Raw genomic sequence first — 20,586 nt, forward strand, 5'->3', positions numbered from 1 at the left:
GTAAGCTGAGAAAGCTCAGTATTGCTGTTTGACATAACTTCAGATAAAAAGGTCTGTTCTAAGGCATTTGTTTGTGTGAAAAATAGTAAAACTATAGTCACTAATGTATTTCTTTTAACCAATAACATATTTAGGTTATTCAACAAGATCTCCTATTGGAAATGAATGCAATGACTAATGTCATGTGTTTTCTTTTAACTTAAATTCACTGAACCTAATCTAGATATTTAAGTTTCTAAATATCTCTTTTCACTAAGCAGAAACTGAACTTTCGCCTACTAGTGCAAAACAACTGGGTCAAGCTAAGACGATTCCTAAACTCCATGGTTGAACCAGTTTATATGATGCATTATTAAACAGAGCTTAGTGTTACGTAACCTTAATCTAAACAAAGTTCATGTGGAAACATTTAACTTTTATCGTACATGCTATCCACTTGGGAAAAAAAAGCAAACAAGAAAATTTCCAAAAATTGGAGTCAAAATTTTTGACATTATTTTTTCATGATGAACAGAAGGTATTAAAATGGCAACATGCCAATAAACCACATATTTTCCTACCAGTAATCAGGAAGGCAGTGTATTTTTTAATTGTTTGCTTCCTGGTGGAAAGTCAAACAAAGATTGTGATCTAGCACTACCTTAGATAACCCCCTTAAAGTTTTAATCCAACATTCATCTGTAAACCTAAAGATTAAGATCACACATACACTATATAAACACATACAGGCCTTGTATTTGCTTTTATAATGATTTAATAAAGAGAAACCATTGTGTTTTGTGTTTTCTCTCTAGTCAGGATGGCATCACCAAGGACAGCAGAATACGTGGTTGTTCTTCTGGTTGTATGCACCAGTCTGGAGAGTCAGGGATACATGCAGTGTCTGGATGTCTTTTCTCAGGTAAGATTAACAACTGATAATTACTAACAGCAGAGGTTGTAGTGCTACACCATGAGGTGCTGAGACTGCTGTGTGTGGTTGTATGAAATACCTCATCTGTTGTGTATTTGTCTAGTTTGTAATTGATATTTACTTACAGTTATTGTTCCGTGTAGACAAAGTGTACAGTTTAACTGAATCTGGTGATTCTTTTTTAGGAATCGCTGAGTTCAAAAACATTGTCCATTCATGCCAGAGAAAATCGACAAAGTGAGTCACATTCTATTAACTTTAACAGAATTTATCACAGCAAAGAATATTGACTTTTGGTGTCTGAATCGGCCTTATTATTGCCACTCATACATCAACTACAAGATCAACAATGACACATTATCTCATTATGTCTGTTTTAACTCCAGCTTCAAACTGCACTCATTATGAGATCCAGGCTGTTGTAGGGATTTCAGACCTGGAGAGTCTCCAAGCAGTTCTGGACACACTCACATTTCCTTTACAGTTCAGCAACATAAGTGAAGTCGACAGCATGGTCACCACAACAGGTACAACATACTTTCATTTTGTTGCTTCATTTGTTGTCAGAAGTTCACATCCTAAAGGACAAAACAGCATCAAGCGCCTTAGTAAGAGGGTTAGGGTTAGGGTTAGCATCAGAAGAAGAGCTTCCCGCTGCCTTAGCATCAATTCTCCAGGTCTCCAGAACTCTACTGGAGAGATTAACACCATTTTAACGTTTTTCACCCCTTTGGTGCTGCGATGATAGCGGTGGGGAGCATTGTCTACAGTTCTAAATTCTACAGTTTCATTTAGCAGACGCTTTTGTCCAAAGGGACGTACAACGCAAGCAAGAATTCAGACATAAGGAAAAACCTGTAGTAAGTGCAAAAAGTGCTTCATGTGCGATTGGTCAAAGGTGTTGCCATCAAGTTGTAGACAAAGTGCCAACCAGTGTCTAATCTATGGATTCAGAATCTCCCAGAGGTGTTCAGTTTGGTTAACATCTGGCGACTGTAAAGGCTGCAGCAGATGATTCACATCAGTTTCAAACTCGGGAAATCATTCAGAGAACCCTCGTGCTCTGTGAATGGTTGCATCTGGATCACTCCCATTAGCATAGAAATCTTCCATCATAGAACAAAGGTGATCACCCAGAACAACTTTGTTTTTATTTACAATTACCCTTCCCTCAACGGGACAAGAAGACCCAGATCACAACAGCAAAATTCACGTTACATTGTAGCAGAGCCACCAGATCTCCTCACTGTTAGGATTTTCCTTTCATTTGTCTCTTGTCTTTATCTTTACTGTCATTCGTCCTTGGTGTTGTGTGCTGCTTTTTCTTCTCATAGTGTGTTCAGCACATATGACTGGATACCAGTGCACATGTGAGGAGAGCTTTGCTTGGTCGTATAACAGCTGCATAAACCAGGAGGCCTGTGATGCCATCGTTGGTGACACATGTGGATGCATTAATGGCCTCCCAGTAGACGGCCAGTACTGCCAGTCAAACACCACAGAGTGTAAGTACATTTACACAAGCACTCTGCTTTAGATGCTGACACTTTGTGTGTTTTAAAGTTATGTTGCTTCATACTTTAGTCCACTGCACTCATTGATAAAAACAGTCACTGGTCTCTTTGCAGATTAATATTTTTAAAGCCTCTAGCGTGATTGTTAAACAAAAGGCGTTCGCATACAGTAAATAAAGCCACAAACAATCTATAAAACTAGTAAAATTAGCTCCACTGCAGTCATCCACAATAATAAAATTTAAAAAAAAAAACAAAACACATTTTTAGTCTGTTTTAAATTTGTTATGAATACAGAATTGCTTCATTTGCAATGAAATATCCTCAATATCCTAAAATGATATCTATCTATCTATCTATCTATCTATCTATCTATCTATCTATCTATTCAATTCAATTCAATTCAATTTTATTTATATAGCGTCAATTATAGTCAAATCGTCTCAAGACGCTTTACAGAACCCATATGCCTGACCCCCAGAGCAAGCCCAAAGGAGACAGTGGCAAGAAAACACCCTTTTAACAGGGAAGAAACCTCGAGCAGAACCCGGCTCTATATAGGGGGGACCCATCTGCCTGCTGGCCGGGGGGGTTGAGAGGGACAGAGGAGGGCAAGGGGGAGGGATGGGAGAAGAGGGAGGGGTGGGAAAGCAAGGAAAACACAACACACATTTGGATACATGCATGACAGGATATGTGACACAGACAAAGTATAAGCTAACATTGAAAACTGACTCATAGTTTACTCTGATGATGTACGGCTCTGACATTAAACATACTCCATATATAGCTAGCAGTAAAATTATCTATCTATCTATCTATCTATCTATCTATCTATCTATCTATCTATCTATCTATCTATCTATCTATCTATCTATCTATCTATCTATCTATCTATCTATCATCTAGAGACAAATTAGGGCAGAATTTCAGAATAAAATAAATAAAACTGCAACAATTCAAAGATCTCAACCACTTTCTATTCTGGAAATTTGCTGTTTTTGCTGAAAGATGTGTGGAGGATCCATTTTATACGAGTGAAATGTCAACATCTTTTATTGATTCTGCCTTATTTTCTCTTATCTTGACATAATAAGTGGACAATGATTATTAATCTGCATGTTCCAGTTTTCAGTGTGCCATCAAATTCCATTCATACACTCATGGACAAAACTGTTGGTTCCCCTCGGTTAATGAAAGAAAAACCTACAATGGTCACAGAAATAATTTGAATCTGACAAAAGTAATAATAAATAAAAATTCTACAAAAATTAACCAATGAAAACCAGATATTGCTTTGGAACCGTGGTTGACCAAAATTATTAAAATATAAATAAATTCATGAAAGAGGCCTGGACAAAAATGATGTTACCCCTAGAAAACACTGAAAATAATGTGATGATGGTGGATGGAGGGTGATGATGTCATCAATACGAGATGCAGCTAGCTGAGAGTGCTGTGCGGGCAATGCCAACTAAAGTTTGATTTAATCTAAAATCTTGCGGATGATCTACCTCTACTTTGTGAAAAACGTGCATCGAAAGTTCCCTCGACATATACCAGCGCAGTTTTGTTAGGAAACTGAGGCTGGTGGAGCGGATTGGCTCGGTCTGCATCTCCTCTGTTGCTGCTTTTCTGCTGCGGTGTGACACGCCAAACAACTCAAGATGAAACCAAAGCCAAACAACATTTCAGCGGGGGAATCACAACAAAGCTCGCCTGAAGAATCCATCAAGGATGCAGTAAGCAAACAGATTAATACATTATTCCAGGACGGCAATTTTATTTGCAAAATCAGCCAGCTCCTGGTTGAGTCACTGATAGAGCCAATTAAAAGGGCTATTACTGACTCCATCGCCGAAACAGTCAAAGATTCTCTGAAATATGACTTGCAAAACACGGTTGACAAACTTGATGAATTGCAAAACAAGTACAACGATATTGAGGACATTTTGGATGAACAGGAACAGTATTCCAGACGGAACTGTCTTGTCGTCTATGGTGTTCCAGAAAATGACAGCGAGAACACAAATGACGTGATAATGGGGTTTATGCAAAATAATCTAAACACTGACGCGAGGCCTGGAGATATCGACAGAAGTCATCGTCTGGGGGCTAAATCTCGACGGGATAGACCAAGAGGAATCATCGTCAAGTTTACCAACTACAGCATCCGAGATCTGGTCTACAAGGCAATGAGAAGACTTAAAGGAGTCATTCCAAAGACGCACATTCTGGAAAGCCTCACTGCTAAGCGGGCCAAACTACTGGACGACCTGCGTAAAAAGTACGCGGACAAGCTTACAGCCAGTTGGACTCAGGATGGACGCCTGTATTTGCTTACCAAATCAAATCAGAAACACGTTATAAGCAAACTCTCTGATGCCAAAAAGCTGCGTATATAGTTTCTCTGCCAGCAAGATATTATGTGAGTAACTATTCACCTGTTGGCTTTGACCCAACATGTTTTCTTGCTTTATTTCGCCTTAGTTTTTTTCGTATTGACTTTTACTCTTTTTGTTTGGACTGTTTGTTTACTTTGGTTATTAGTAGGATTCTGATTTAACTGCTTAAGTTTTTGTGTATTATTTTATTTTTGCCATTTCTACCTTGTTCTATTTTTTTCTCTCTTTCTCTTCCTTTTCTTATAATGACTTATCAAATGTGCAAATCAGAAGTCAGAATTTTTCTAACTCAAAAACTTAATGGGCTTTGAAGACATAATTAATAATGGGACGCATAAAGTTCCTGAACAGTTTTCTTTTGAAAATATTGAAACAAAATGTGTTACACCTGGAAATTTAACTGCTTTGAATATGCTTTCTTTTTCCCTTTTACATCTCAACTTAAGAAGTTTAAATAGGCATCATGATGACTTCTCTGTTGGCTGCAACGAAACATAACTTCAATATTATAGGGTGTTGTGAAACTCGGATAAATGAAGGAACATACTTGGATATACTGGCTCTGGATGGCTATAAGCTCTATAACAAAAATCGTACAAGAAATTCAGGTGTAGGTGTGTGTCTCTATGTAAATATTCAGCATTCAGTGACAGTCTGTGATGATTTGCTTATTGACGATGGTAAATCTGATTCATTATTCACAGAAATCAACACTGAAGAAAATATGAAAAATATTATCATTGGTGTAATCTATCGACCACCAGATGCTGACATACATTGTTTCATGACCCAATTAGATGAACTACTAACACACATTAATAACACAAATAAAAAATGTTTAATTCTTGGTGACTTTAATGTCAATTTAGCAGATAATAACAAAAAGCAAAATGAATTCTTCAACTGTGTCTATTCATCATCATTTTTCCCAACAATTAATTCATATACGAGAGTAACTAAAACTAGCAAAACTATTATTGATAATATTATTACAAATATTCATAATGCACGTCTTGAATCATGTGTAATTCCAACAGATGTCTCTGATCACTATCCTGTTGTGCTCTCTATCGATCTTACCATGGGGGAAAAGGAGAAATCTTGCAAACCAACTAAAAAAAGAATAAAATATTATCTGATAGGAATTTAATTAAACTAGCAGAAAATCTTAGGAACAAAACATGGGACACTGTCTATTGTTGTAAAACTCCAGGAGAAGCTTACAATGCTTTTGTAAATGAAATAACCTATAGTATAAACACCATAATACCAGAAAAAATAGTCAAAACAGATTAGAGGGAACAAAAAACTTGGATAGCAAAGGGTATACTCAGGGATGGGATCAGCAAGTTCTGATTCCAGCGGAAAGTTGTTGACGGGGGGGGGGATATTGTGCGCAGCGACTTCCAATCGCTGGGCCGTTCACAATCGTCGTTAACAAGCTATCGTTAACAAGCTATCGTTAACATCGTTACCATCTCGCGGGAGTATCAGCAACAATAAAGTGTTCAAACTTTCAAATGAAATCGGCGGATCCGCGGAAAATTCCCATCCCTGGACTCTACACTTCATGGTGATTCGATTACAGTACTGTACATGACTGCTCTCACTGAGTGGCAGCTAGCATTCGGCGCGGTAGATATTAGCAGCCGTTCGATATTACGACTCGCCGACCATAAACATACCTCACCCCCCCAAAAAATTTTCTCCTCGAATTTAGACGATTCACAAGAATGACCCTGGCAATGATAAAATCCGCGGAATTCCGTGGATCTGCAGAAAATTCTCATCCCTGTATACTAAAATCAATTAGCAATAAAAATAATCTGTATAGACGTTATATTAAAAATCCAACAAATGAAAATAAAGATAAATATACAAAATATAAAAATAAGTTAATAAAGATAATTAGAGCTAGGAAGCGTAACCATTATACCTCCCTTATTGAGGCATCTCGCGGGGACCAAAAGAAATGCTGGAAAGTATTAAATAATGTGCTAAACTGTGGTAAAAAAAAAAAAGACACTGTCTATCCTGACTTTAAAACGCATACAAAGGATTTATATAATATAAGAAATGATGATGACTTAGCCAATAGTTGTAATAATTATTTTAGCTCCATAGGGGAAACTATTACTAAAACCATAATTCCACCAAGGGGAGCCACTTATCAACAATATCTAAAAGGTAATTACATAAACTCATTCTTTCTCGCCCCTACTGATAATGTAGAAGTTACCAAAATTATTGGGAGCATGAAAAGCTCTTATACAGTAGGGGCGAATGACTTATCTAGCAAAATTATTAAATTTATTGTTTATGAGATAGTCAATCCACTTGTATACGGCATAAATCTTTCTCTGTTTCAAGGAGTGGTTCCAAAAATGATAAAGATTGCTAAAATTGTTCCTATTTTCAAAAATGGTGACAAAAATGATTTTCAAAATTATAGACCAATATCCATACTTCCTATTTTTTCTAAAGTATTTGAGAAAGTTGTATTTGATAGACTTAGCTCCTTCTTGGACAGCCTATATGTTTTTACCTCCTTTCAATATGGCTTCAGGAAGAAGACCACAACTTGTATGGCAATCCTTGATCTCACTGAAAAAAATCAATGATGCAATAGAGACCGGAAAATGTGGGATTGGGATCTTCCTAGACTTATCAAAAGCTTTCGACACAATAGATTTAGAAATTCTAATAGGAAAACTTCAACATTATGGTGTACGAGGAAACGGACTCAACTGGTTTAGAAGTTACCAATTAGAAAGAGAGCAATATGTGCAAATAAACAATAGTAAATCCCAATGCAAACCCATCAAATTTGGAGTCCCACAGGGCTCCATTTTGGGACCACTTCTTTTTATTTTATATGTAAATGACTTTGTAAATTCATCAACTCTTCTACATAAGATTCTCTTTGCTGATGACACAAGTTTATTTTTGTCACATAAAAACATCAATAGTCTTCAGAATCTTGTAAATCATGAACTATTAAAAACTGACAAATGGTTCAAATGCAATAAATTATCTTTAAATATAAACAAAACTAAATTTATAGTTTTTCACTCAAATAAAAGTCAGGTGAAAATCTAAAACTTAAAAGTAGAAATAAATGGCCGAGCCATTGAGAGAGTAAAAAACATCAAGTTCTTAGGAATATATATAGATGAATTTATAAATTTCAAAAATCACATTGACTATCTCGTGGGAAAACTATCTAAATATGTTGGTCTCTTTTTTAAGTTGAGGCTTTATCTTCCTTCCGAAGCTCTAATTAATTTATACCATTCTCTGTTTGAGCCTCACCTAAATTATTGTAATGTCATCTGGTGCAATACGCACCCTAGTTATTTGCGGAAACTAATAGTTCTCCAGAAGAAAGTAATTCGTGCTATATCTTGGTCTGAATATTGTGCTCCTTCAAATCCTCTTTTTTACCGACTCAAGCTCCTGAAACTTATTGAATGTAATTATGTACATAACGCTTGTATCATCTATAGTGTTGTACATAAATTAAATCCAAGATTGAGTCAGCTCAGTCCAATCACTACGGCCTCCCATGAACATGATACCAGAAAGAAACGCCTCTGGAGAGGAAAAAATTGCACATTAGAGTGTACCAGACTTAGTGTAGCGTATAAGGGTCCTCAGATCCGGAATGAACTTGACGACAACATTAAAAAAATCTAAAAGTCTGGATTTATATAAAAAGAAAATATAACGCATTCTACTGCAGCGATATGCCTGTTGCAGGAACAGTAGTAGACAGTGATTGTAATCCTTTGTTGCGTCCTAGAAATTTGTTAGTAAAATCCCTAACACAAATCTAAATATAAATTTAAAAAGTTAAATAAATAAATTTTGATGGATTGTAATAAATTCTCTTCTGATGTGCCGTAAGTAGATGGACAATAGTGCTTTTATTGTATTATGTAGTGTTGTAAATGTATTATGTATAGAAATCCATTCTTTTGTTTTTGCTTCTTTTTGTGTTTTGTTTTTCTGACTGTTGAATTTAAATTATTGTGGACTTATGCTGGGAGGGAGTGGACATTGATAAGTTCTCTGAACTTTTTCTGCTCCTTTTTTGGGCACAAACTGAATTGAACTCGCCCTATTAAAGCTGCTGTCCGGAGTTTGAATCACAGCGTCTCCTAAAACACTGTTGGTCCCACCCTCCCTCTGATTTCGCCCCTTTATTTGTGCACGTGTGCAGTACATGAGAGAAGTGCCCGGAGTGCTGCAGCATCTCGCCTGTTTTGCTGTTTTCCACTCTTCTACATTGAGTACATTTAGTAAATAATAAAGGAATTACGTTAGAATGCTGTATTGAGTCTAACTTGTCCTAATACCAAAATAACATGAATCTGCTAGGACGAACGAGTAAAGTTTCAATATGTGATTACACTCGTGTATCCCTCTGGATGACGTTTATCAAACTTAGTGCATTTACGCGTGTATATGTGTTACATTGTTTATTTATTTCTATCTAGAGTTCAGAATTGCATGACTCCTCTGACGAAGAGTATGTCCCAGACGCCCCAACATCTTCCTCCAGAGGTCGGGCATCTAAACGAAGCCGTCAGGCGGGCTATGGAGGCCGTGGTCGGGGAGCGACGCGAGCACCCCGAGCCAAAAAACGTCCTGCAGTCTCTTGGCCTGACAAGCCTTGGGATTGGTAACTTTTCTGGAAGTTGCTGATCCCTGATGCTCTCTCCTCCACAAGCAAAACAAATGTGCGCGCGGTTGCGTAGTGCGTAGCTCACCCACCTCTGCATGGGCTTGCTTGCTGTGCGCGTAACCGTTGATTGACAGCATGACAAAGCTGAAGCTCGAACTTGATTGGTCGGCAGCGACCGGTGCTTTTTGGAATAACATGGGGGTCTATGAGAGGAAGGCGGAGCTCAGGAATAAATTTTCATATCGCGTTATACTAACTTTATATTATAGTATCGAACTAGACTAACACATTTAAGCTTTGTTAAAAAATGATACATAAATTGAAAACAAACGGAAACTCCGGACACGAGCTTTAACTCAACAAATGCCTGCTCAAAATAAACAAATAAAATAAATAAATAAATAAATAAATAAATGTGACTATAGGGACATGTTCAATCAAAGTGTGTTCTCTAATAGGCATCACAGGTGTCTACTAACTGCTAATCAGTCAGTCGGCCTGTTTACAGGGCTACAGAAGTCACTGTGCTGTTTGCTGACATGATGTGTACCACACTAAACATGGGTCAGAGGAAGACAAGGAGAGAGGAGTCTCAGGAGATTGGAAAGAAAAGTATAGTCAAGCATGTTAAAGGTAAAGGCTGTAAGACCGTCTCCAAACAGCTTGATGTTCCTGTGACTACAGCTGCACATATTATTCAGAAATGTAAGATCCATGGGTAAGATGGGTAAGATCCACTGTAACCAACCTCCCTGGATGTGGCCGCAGGAGGAAAACTGATGACAAATGGAAGAGACGGATAATAGGAATGGTACGAAAAGAGCCCAGAACAACCTCTACAGACATTACAGGTGAACTCCAAGGTCAAACTACATCAGTGTCAGATCCACCATCCGTCACTGTTTGAGCCAAAGTGGACTTGATGGGAGACGACCAAGGAGGACACCACTGCTGAAAAAAACTCATAAAAAAGCCAGACTGGAATTTGCCAAACTGCATGTTGACAAGCCACAAAGCTTCTGGGAGAATCTCCTTTGGACAGATGAGACCAAACTGAGACTTTATAGGGAGACACATCAGCTCTATGTTCACAGACACAAAATGAAGCATATGAAGAAAAGAACAGTGTCCCTGCTGTGAAACATGGAGGATCTGTTATCTGTGTTCCGGAGCTGCTTTGCTGCATCTGGAACAGGGAGTCTGAATCTGCGCAGGTTCAATGAAATCTGAAGACTATCAAGGCATTCTGGAGAGAAATGTGCTGCCCAGTGTCAGAAAGCTTGGTCTCAGTCAGAGGTCATGGGTCTGTAACAGGATAATGAGCCAATACACACAGCTAAAAACAACAAGAATGGCTCAGAGGAAAACATTGGACTATTCTAAAGTGGCCTTCTATGAGCCCAGATCTGAATCATATTGAACATATGTGGAAGGAGGTGAAACATCTGGAGAAGGAACCCTTCAAACCTGAGACAACTGGAGCATTTGCTGATGAGGAGTGGACCAAAACACCTGCTGAGAGGAGCAGAAGTCTCACTGACAGTTACAGGAATCCTTTGATTGCAGTGACTGCCTTAAAAGGTTGAGCAACAAAATATTAAGGGTGCCATTATTATTGTCCAGGCCTGTTTCATGAGTTTATTTTTTTTAAATAATTCTGTTAAATCACAGTTCAAAAGCAATGTCTGATTTTCATTGGTTAATTTTCATAGAATTCTTATTTAATATTACTTTTGTCAGATTATTTCTGTGACCATTGTGGGTTTTTTCTTTCATTAACCGAGTGGTACCAACAATTTTGTCCACGTGTATATTCAAGGAAACTCTAAGGAATTTGTGCTTCTCCAGAATATCACCCAGTCTCTAGAAGTAACAGGGACTGATTTCACCACAAAGCTTCCTTGTTTTCGTACATAATTCGATTTTTTTCACTTTATTCCATACCGTATAATCTGTAAACTTTAAAAAGGGTGCTATTGAAACCCCCAATGGAAGACTGCTGCAGTGTCAGTGTGAGGAAAAGTGTGCTTGGTTGTGTAACAAGTGTGACACCTACAGGGCATAGAGTGAAACCACAACTAACCTGATGCATAAATTAGTTCATTTCTGATCATATATAAGCATTGCTGTTTTTTAACTGTTATAATAAAGAAATACTGCTATAGACAAAATGCCTGCTGTGTTTTTCTGACTGCCCTGCATATTTCAACATAAATATAGTTAGGATTGTCTTTAATTATCTCCCAAAGATATATTCCAATGAAGAAAAGTCAGAGTTTTTCTGAGCAGAAAATAAAATGTAGTTGTTCTGGTGTCGCTTCAGGCCCAACTCCATCTCCTAGTATATCAACCATTTTGCTTGGAAACACATTGAACTAAGTAAACATTTATTGATCTAAAACAGTTTCAGTGAATATTTTTTCCTGTTGATCTAATGAAACGACTTCTTTGTAATAATCAGTGTTTCTGTTCCAGTGAGGACCTTCTCATTTTCTATGGACATGGAGTTCGATCCTTCACTCAATGACCCACACCATGCAGTTTACCAAGACATTAATAACGCTGTAAGTCTTTATATGTCTTCTCTTCTTATCATATCATTGTGTTACATCTCTGATGCACTGAATCCAAGTAATATTTAATCCTGGCTATGTCACTGTCTTAAACAGATTCAAAACCAAATCAGGACACACTTCCCAGCTCCAGTTTCAGCACAATTAACTGGTTTTAGGTAAATCCAGTTTTATTCCTTTGACATTGTGTTCCTTAGATTTATAACAGCAAACTATGTGAGTACAATGTCAGTGTAATTATATTCTAATGTAATGTCTAATGTAGTAATTACATAAAAGAATGCACTTCAGTCTACTGTGTTAAGCATATTAGTATTACAGTAAATTGGAAATAGATTTCTTTATTCATTTTTTTAACCTTATTATTAGCTATTTATGAAATTCACTCTGTCCACCACTGTAGTCAAGAATGAAATACCTCAGATATATAAAAGATTTTAAAAGAATATATTGTGCAAAACCTAAAATAAACTAACATTTTATTTAGAAGTTTTATGAAATTATATTTCACTGACTAATACTGATGAGTGTTAACGATCTTTTCTGCAGACGATAAATAGTGATTGATGTCGATTTTCCAGAGCAGAGACCTACATTGCACTAGCTGGTGGTTGGGTTTTCATTGGGACTGAATTCTGTCTTGCAGGAGTGGAAGCACCATCGTTACCTATACTGTCATTGCTACCTTCTTCGGAGAGAGACAAACTAAGGCGCTAAAAATTGGCTTATTTACAAATCTGGCACAAAGATACCCAATTATATTTGACAGTAAGGCAGTCTACTACATTTGTGATTTTTTTCTTTTTTAAATTTGTTACGCTTGTCAAGTCCAATATAGTCGATCTTTGTTTAAAACAGATTTTATAATATCTGTCTGACCGTTGTGTCTGCTTTTTTTTTTTTTTTTTAAAGATGAGGCACCCTTACAGTTTAATCCAGATGAAGTATTTTTCAATAAGAGTGTGACTGTGACATGTGGCCCTCCACCAGAAGATCTCAGTTTTGGTACCAGCTGGACTGCAGAATGGAGACGTGACGGCGAGCTCATCAATGAAGACACAGAGCACAGCTTTTCAATTCAGGATGGAGCAGCAACATTAACTGTGTCCAGATTTTTTATTACTGACAATGGTAAGAAATACATGGAGTGTAGTGTAGGCAGTGGTGACATTCTTAAATCACACACAGTGAGATAAAAGTAATGCAAAATGTTCACCTAAATATTCATCTGTGCAAATTCAAAACAACTGAAAAAAAGGGTGGGATGTTTCACATGTGGAAACGGAATCTTATTGAGAAAACTCTCCCAAGATGTTTCTGCTTTTTCTTTTTTTTAAACACAGCACAGCAGTAGAGTAAAACTTTACTAAAGAAAACACAACACTCTTAATGAAAAAAGACTCAACACACAGCACATCCTAAATTCATTCATTTATTTACCTTTATTAGGTGAAGATTTGACCATTGATCACGCACTGCCATAGTTTATCTTTCTTTAATTGTCTTGTATCAATTAAATTAAAAAATATTTATTTGGATTAATATGATTTCTTTTATTTGAATCTCTTTTTTTCTAGTTGGCTTCAGCTCTGACAAGTGTTAGACTCCATTTAAATTTCTTCATCTGTGGCTGCCAAACTAAACCGTCATCTCCTTGCCTCCAGTGCTGCTCTCACACTGGTGTATGAATGCATGTGAATGTTGGTGGTGGTCAGAGGGGCCGTAGGGGCAGATTAACAGCCACGCTTCCATCAGTCTGCCCCAGGACAGCTGTGGCTACAAATGTAGCTTACCACCACCAGAGTGAGAATGTGTGAATGAATGAATAATGGATCCATTGTGAAGCTCTTTGAGTCCCCAAAAAAACGCTATATAAATCTAATCCATTATTATTATTATTTATTGAGACATGATTACGAGTGCAAAAATAAGGGGGACTGTCATGAAACCAGGGTTACAGCATGGAAGGTTGACCCTTATCACAAATAGGAGCTGTTCAATTTTATGTGTACTTTAAAGGTACACATAAGCATCTTTTTAATCTTTTTAATCCACTACAACCATAGAAATGCTAATTTAGTTTATTTGCCCTTTTGCGGTTCTTATATTTTTATATTTGTTTCATGATGTTAACTGGACATTTGTTTGACTTTGGGTAGACACTACAGTTTTTTGACAATAATCTGATGGAGCCAGACAAATCTGAAAATACTGGGGGCATCCAATAAAGTTTCCCACATGATGACCAATTTTGATTTCAGGACTCTATGAATGTAAGCTGAAACGGACAGATAATTCAATTTTCCGACAAAGATCCAATGGAGTCTTCAGTCACAAAAAGGCACCACAGATTCAAGTGAACCCGGTCAGAGAGAATGTGCAGTGTGGGAGTGGAAATGTGACACTGCGGTGCTCTGTCAACAGTCCCTACAAGGTTGAGTTTTTGGACTTTCCTTCTGCAGGTAAACCTGAAAGAAACCAGCACCAAAAGAAATGGCTCATCAGACATTAGAAAACCAATTACATATTGAAGTAGTTGTCACAAGCCATTTTTGATAATACTGAGTATTTAAAAATTGTGATTGATTATACTGTACTACTCTCTAAATTCAGTTTTGTTTTGTTTTTTCAGGTACAGGTAATGTGATCACAGCTCAGTTTCCAGTTCCTGCTGACTGTACAAACCAGGAAAGGAAGTTCACCTGTCGAACGATAACCAATCCAGTATTTGAAAAAGAAATTATACTGGAGCTTTCTGCAGAAGGTGAGTACTCATCCAAACTTTACAGCGCATTTAATAAAATTAAAGTCAAGGTATGTTTTCATGTAATTACTGTAAATACTGACATAAAAACCTTCTTTCTCTCTAGAATTTGTATGTGACGATCTAGAATTTGGTGTTGGAACTGTAGATTTCAAGGCTGTAGCAGAGTGTGAAGACAACAAGGTGGGAGAAAAGACAGCAGTTTGTATGGCGAATGGTAAATTTGAAGATCAACAAAACAACTGCGTTCTTGAACACATCCAGGATCTGCACGGGCAGTCTGAGGTGAGTTACTTCTCCAGCTCTTAAAGGTTAAATCAAGGGTTAGGATAGGGTTAGACCTAACCCCTTTTTTTTGGCAGCGTTGAGGGATAAATTCTACATTAATTTAAATGAATCGAGTGGTCTGGAAGGAAACTAGACATCTGCATCTCGTTCAGTTCTCAGGTTCGAATGAAGTCAGTCACTGGGCTTTTTGTCAGTGGTATTTTCAAAATCAAGGTTTTTTTGTCTTTTCCAGATTTCTGCCTAATGCAGCTTTAAGTAAACACTTCAACACTTCACTGAAAACTGACAAAACTGTTCGTTATTTGATTTTCGAAGATTGCCCAGAGTCTATCGAGAAGTGACCTTGTAGGAAAGTATTAGTCTTTGTTTGTAGTTTAGGTGAATTCAAGGGCCAAAGAAAACTAACCAGGCTGGTATTTGTAATTTAAATAAGCTACAAGTAATTTGAATCTGATCCTCAAGAAACCATACTGAATTTTTTTGTTTCTTCAAATACAGTTTTTGAACAGCAATTCACTGCCAGGATTCTTGGACCACCTCAGCAACGTCACGATCAACTTCACTACAGAAGTTACTGAATCTCCTGCATCCATTACTGCCATTGTTGGCATCCTCAACAACATAGCCAACACATCTTCATTAACAAATATCACAATAAGTAGGACTACAATGGAGGTATGTGAATTAGTCTGCTGACCTTTACAAATTATAAACTGTACATGCTTATTAATCTAATATCTTCTTTACATTCAGGATGTTCTGTTGACTGCAGGCATTCTCACTATAGACCAGGCAAAGAAATCATGGGACTTTCTAAATGCCAACGACACCAGAAACAGCTCATCAACAAGAAGGAACAGTCCCCCAGCTGAAAGTGTCAGCTCAATATTATTGCAGTCTCTTGAGACGATAACACGACGCCTTACCAATGACACATTCAACATTGAGACGCCTTCCATTCTGTTGAACAAAACTACCTTCAACAACACGTTTAATGCTGACCTTAATTCATCAGTGGAGATAAACATAACAGAGCCTGATGGAGGAAATGCATCAATCACTGTGTTAACATTTGAGTCAAAGCATAATGTACTTCCTGCAAGACATGAAACCAACTCATCTCTTAACATTATCAACGGCAGAGTTGTACTTGTTCAGTCAAATACCAACATCAGTAACATTTCTTTCGTGTTTGACATTAGAAACAACAGCTTGGTGGATCCAAAGTGTGTTTTCTGGAACTTCAGCCTCTTTAATGGTCTTGGAGGGTGGGACGATGAGGGCTGCATGTTGGGACCCAACAACGACAATAAAACTGTCACCTGCAACTGCAAACACCTGACCTCGTTCTCCATCCTGATGTCTCCCTACAGTCGAGATGACCCTGGATTGGACTATGTAACCTACATTGGAGTTGGAATATCCATGGCATCCTTGGTCATATGTCTCATCATTGAAGCTGTCATTTGGAGAAAAATAAGGAAGAACAACACATCCTACTTACGTCACGTCTCCATTGTTAACATCGCTGTATCCCTCCTTACCGCAAATATTTGGTTTATCATTGGGGCAGCCATTTCTGATGCAGAGGAGAAAAACCCACCAGCTTGCTCTGCAGCTACCTTTTTTATCCATTTTTTCTACCTAGCCCTGTTCTTCTGGATGCTAGCCTCAGCTTTGCTGTTGCTCTACCGTGCAGTCAGTGTATTTGAAGGGGGGTTGTCTAAAAGATCCATGTTGGCTATTGGATTCTGTCTAGGCTATGGGGCACCTCTCATCATTGCAACCATAACCATAGCTGTAACTGCACCCGAAGGAACATACATTCGAGATTCTGGGGTCTGCTGGCTCAACTGGGAACCGTCCAGGGCTCTACTAGCATTTGTGATCCCTGCACTGTTAATAGTGGTGATAAACTTCATGATCCTGCTTGTGGTGATGTACAAAATTTTGAGGAGAAGGGTCGCAGGGGACGCTACACAAGCAGGTGAGAAGCATGCTCTTGTGGTCATTGCCAGGAGTTTGGCTGTGCTCACACCATTTTTTGGATTAACTTGGAGTCTGGGAGTCGGAACTATGGTTGCCCCAAACAATACTGCAATCCATTATTCATTTGCATTCTTCAACTCACTGCAGGTAAAAATTCAGTTCATATACTTATACTCAGTATATGCTTATACTCTCGTACTGCAGTACTGACTAATGTTTAATGCACTGTAAATGATTAGTTTGCCTTATGTGATTGGCTGATTGTGTGATTAGAATACCCTCTTAGCTGACATTTCTCTATGTGTCTTTATAAAGGGTTTTTTCATATTGATGTTTGGAACAGTTGTGGACAAAAAGGTATGTGCAGCTCAATATTCAAAATTTTAAGCTGCTTAAATTGCTTTTTACACTGCAATCTTTTCTGTATACACTAAGTTTATTTTCAATCCGGAGCCTCAGGAGCTTTTCTTGAGTGCTGCTGACAATGAAGCCAGATTTAAAACTGCAAAATAAGAAGAAATATACCTGGCACTGAGAGAGTTTCCCATTTTATTAACTGACTTGACACAGGTTTCACCGTCACAAATGTTCATTTACAGTCCTGTTGACAACCTGTACTCTAGGTTTAATTAAGGGAAAATCCCCTCTTAAGTCGAATTTGCATTTCTAATAATGTCTTGCTAAAGATTATTACAAGAAAAACACTCAGAGAGCAGTACTCCACCAGTCGTATCATTTCCGACAGATGAAATCTTTAATAAAAAAATGACTGTGCGCTGTGACTCTCAGTGTGTACATTATGTACGTATACCAAATCACGTGACCTAAATATGTAGCGGGTGACGGGAATTGATGGGACTCAGAAACACCCCCACAATTTAATCAGTTGTTCCTTGGATCATTTCTGATGGATAAGTCCTGATAAATCCTCAGAGGTGGATTTGTAGCAGGATCACAATCAGCTGATGTAGTGTTCACTGGTTGTCATGGTTACAGTGACACCGTGCTGCTATCTGGTAATGATGCAGAAATCTTTAACAGATCTGTGGATCCAGACTATAAACTGCATCACTGCCAGAATCTAATCACTGACAGACAGACAAATTCACAGAAGGACAAACGTATGCCAAATGTCACAAAACTCCTTGGTGGAGTAATGATTATAGAAGAATTATATTGTATGTATTACAAAGTAATCTAACAGGATTCCCATCCATACTTTGGATTAGCCAGTGAATTGGTTACCAAGCCTTTGAGTCGCCATAGAGATTTAGTGCTCTGAAAGCACCAAAGGCTTTTCATGCATTGATGCCAATTATTCCTATGTTCTGGCTAATTCATTAGTAAGTTTACATTATTTCATGGTCACATTTGGAGTAACTCCTTTCTCAATCTTGACTTTTTTGCAGCCACAGGAGACATTCTGTTTCCATGTTTTGACTTTTTTATTCTTGTGTTTTGATCAACACATTTCCACATTTTGGTTAATTAGTTCCTGCATTTTGATTTTGGTTCTGACAGTAAATTTCAAGTACATTTTCTCAGTTCTAATTGAATGATGAGGAATCCCAGCTATTTATGCTCACCTTCACATGGTTAAAGCCGTCTTTAAACAAAGGAGGACACCCCTCGTCGGGTACTTTTAATGGAGTCTTTATATCCCTGACCAGACAGTGTCACCACCATTAACACTTTTAGTCACCCCTCACTTTGTCTGACCTGCTACATACAGCATGCTATTGGTTTCTCATGTTAACTGGCCTTTTAATCTCCTAATCTCCGTAAGGCAGTCCTGCTACCTCTCACTGGGTGAACTGTCAGCATGTTAGTTGAACCACAGCATTACTAACAGTCTCCAACTTGTTCAAGTGTTATAGCAGTGCACTAATTTCTGAGTATTAACTTTTCAGGTGCGGTCAGAATTAGCAAAAAAGTCACAAACTTCCAGAAGTTCCACTTCAACTCAATTTGGGACGAGGGTAAGGACGGTTTTCTTAGTCACGTGATCCTTTACTAGCAGCTCACTGATTGTTTTTTTTAATGCTGTGGTGGTTCGTGATTTTCCTTTTGGTCTTGTTTCAGAGCACCAGTGGAGGGACCTCATCAAGTGGACCAGGATTTTTGTGAAACAGGAAATGAGGAAGAGGTAAAGAAATCACAGTGTTGGTATTAGGTGTGCTTCTAGGCTGCAGCTCTGATTACAGTTGAAGTCAACTATTGAATGGATTGCTGTGAAATTTTAAAACCTATAGTGTCTGAAAGATAAATCCTTGCTCTAATTCATTTAATGAAAATCTGGTTAGGTACTGTGTTAGTTAAGTGTTACACACATTCATGGTTTCCCCCTAAAAAAATACACATTCTCATTGTTTAGTGACAAATACCAACTGCTAGCAAACTAACACACTAAAAAAATATACTTTCTGTGATAACCATTAACTTTTAAACATTGTTTGTTCAAAGCTCTGAAAAACTTCAGTCTCTTGTTTAGCATTTTATTTGCTGTTGTACAGTTTGTCACTGGCTGAATTATAATTGTTTTGTCAGTTTTTCAGATGGTGACAACGTGCTATCTGCTGCATCCAGTGAATTTCACCCTTACTGACACTTGATTATTTCTGCAACCAGTTCTGGCCACTTGGAATGACAATTATTCATGCAAGTCACCTTTAAGTATGAAATGTATATTATTATCTGACATTTAATATTACATCTAAGATAAGTCAGTTTTGCGTTTTGGAAACATTAACGATGCATTAATTCTGACATGTTCTAAAAATGATCTTTTGTTAAAGAATGTACATGAATAAAATAAATAGATGTTTGCACTTTGGAACATCTGTGTTTGTGTCTTACTGTAATAAAACAGAGTTTGCACAGTCTGTCTTGTCATATAATATTCATTGCAATATCTAAAGTAATGAAATCCCACAAAAAAAAATATGGATTGCATTTGAAAAACAGATGTACAAGTGTTTAATGTGCTGGATTAGTCAAAAATAAAATGTAAAACGTTTTCAAACAATGTACTATTATAGACCATTTTAACCATATCATCCTCTTTGCCTAGCCACTGTTAACTGGCCCAATTTTATCTCTTCCTTCCTCTTGTTTTTGTGAAAATGTTCGCTGTCTTTTCACCATTTTGGATTATAGATGACTGGTTCCGATTAAACAGTCCCCTGTGGGGTTTGGGTTATTATTGAAATAACTCTCTTTTTTCCTACCTGGTCATTATTGAATCAAGTATAGGATTAGGAATAGGAATCTTTTAACCATAATTTTTAGACTTGTGCTTATGAAGATTAGGAAATTAAAAAATCACTAATTTTTGCCATTTCAGGTTCAAACCACTCATCTTCATTTTTATTTGCTTCCCCTTCATTCAGACATTCATGATAAGTTCCATGTGTGGTTTTAAAATCTTCCAACAGTTGCTTGTATTTCATGAAA

The 20,586-nt window shown here is 37.5% G+C and overlaps 1 protein-coding gene across 1 annotated transcript; it reads left to right on the forward strand.

Moving 5' to 3' along the window:
- Positions 1–799: 799 nt before the first annotated feature.
- On the forward strand, positions 800–19,794 carry LOC110947420 (adhesion G-protein coupled receptor F1-like). Its single transcript, XM_051937021.1, has 6 exons — positions 800–901; positions 15,643–15,819; positions 15,898–17,490; positions 19,044–19,112; positions 19,216–19,279; positions 19,681–19,794. The coding sequence occupies exons 1-3, from the start codon at positions 800–802 to the stop codon at positions 17,341–17,343; spliced, it is 1,725 nt and encodes a 574-aa protein (XP_051792981.1). The 3' UTR covers positions 17,344–17,490; positions 19,044–19,112; positions 19,216–19,279; positions 19,681–19,794.
- Positions 19,795–20,586: the final 792 nt, after the last annotated feature.

The sequence above is a fragment of the Acanthochromis polyacanthus genome, chromosome 16 (assembly GCF_021347895.1).
Source record: "Acanthochromis polyacanthus isolate Apoly-LR-REF ecotype Palm Island chromosome 16, KAUST_Apoly_ChrSc, whole genome shotgun sequence".
NCBI lineage: Eukaryota > Metazoa > Chordata > Actinopteri > Pomacentridae > Acanthochromis > Acanthochromis polyacanthus.

Coding starts and splice junctions, on each gene's coding strand:
- LOC110947420 (XM_051937021.1), top strand. CDS start 800: ATGGCATCACCAAGGACAGCAGAATACGTGGTTGTTCTTCTGGTTGTA. Junction 902..15,642: donor GTCTGGATGTCTTTTCTCAG/GTAAGATTAACA, acceptor CTTCAAATACAG/TTTTTGAACAGCAATTCACT. Junction 15,820..15,897: donor TAAGTAGGACTACAATGGAG/GTATGTGAATTA, acceptor CTTTACATTCAG/GATGTTCTGTTGACTGCAGG.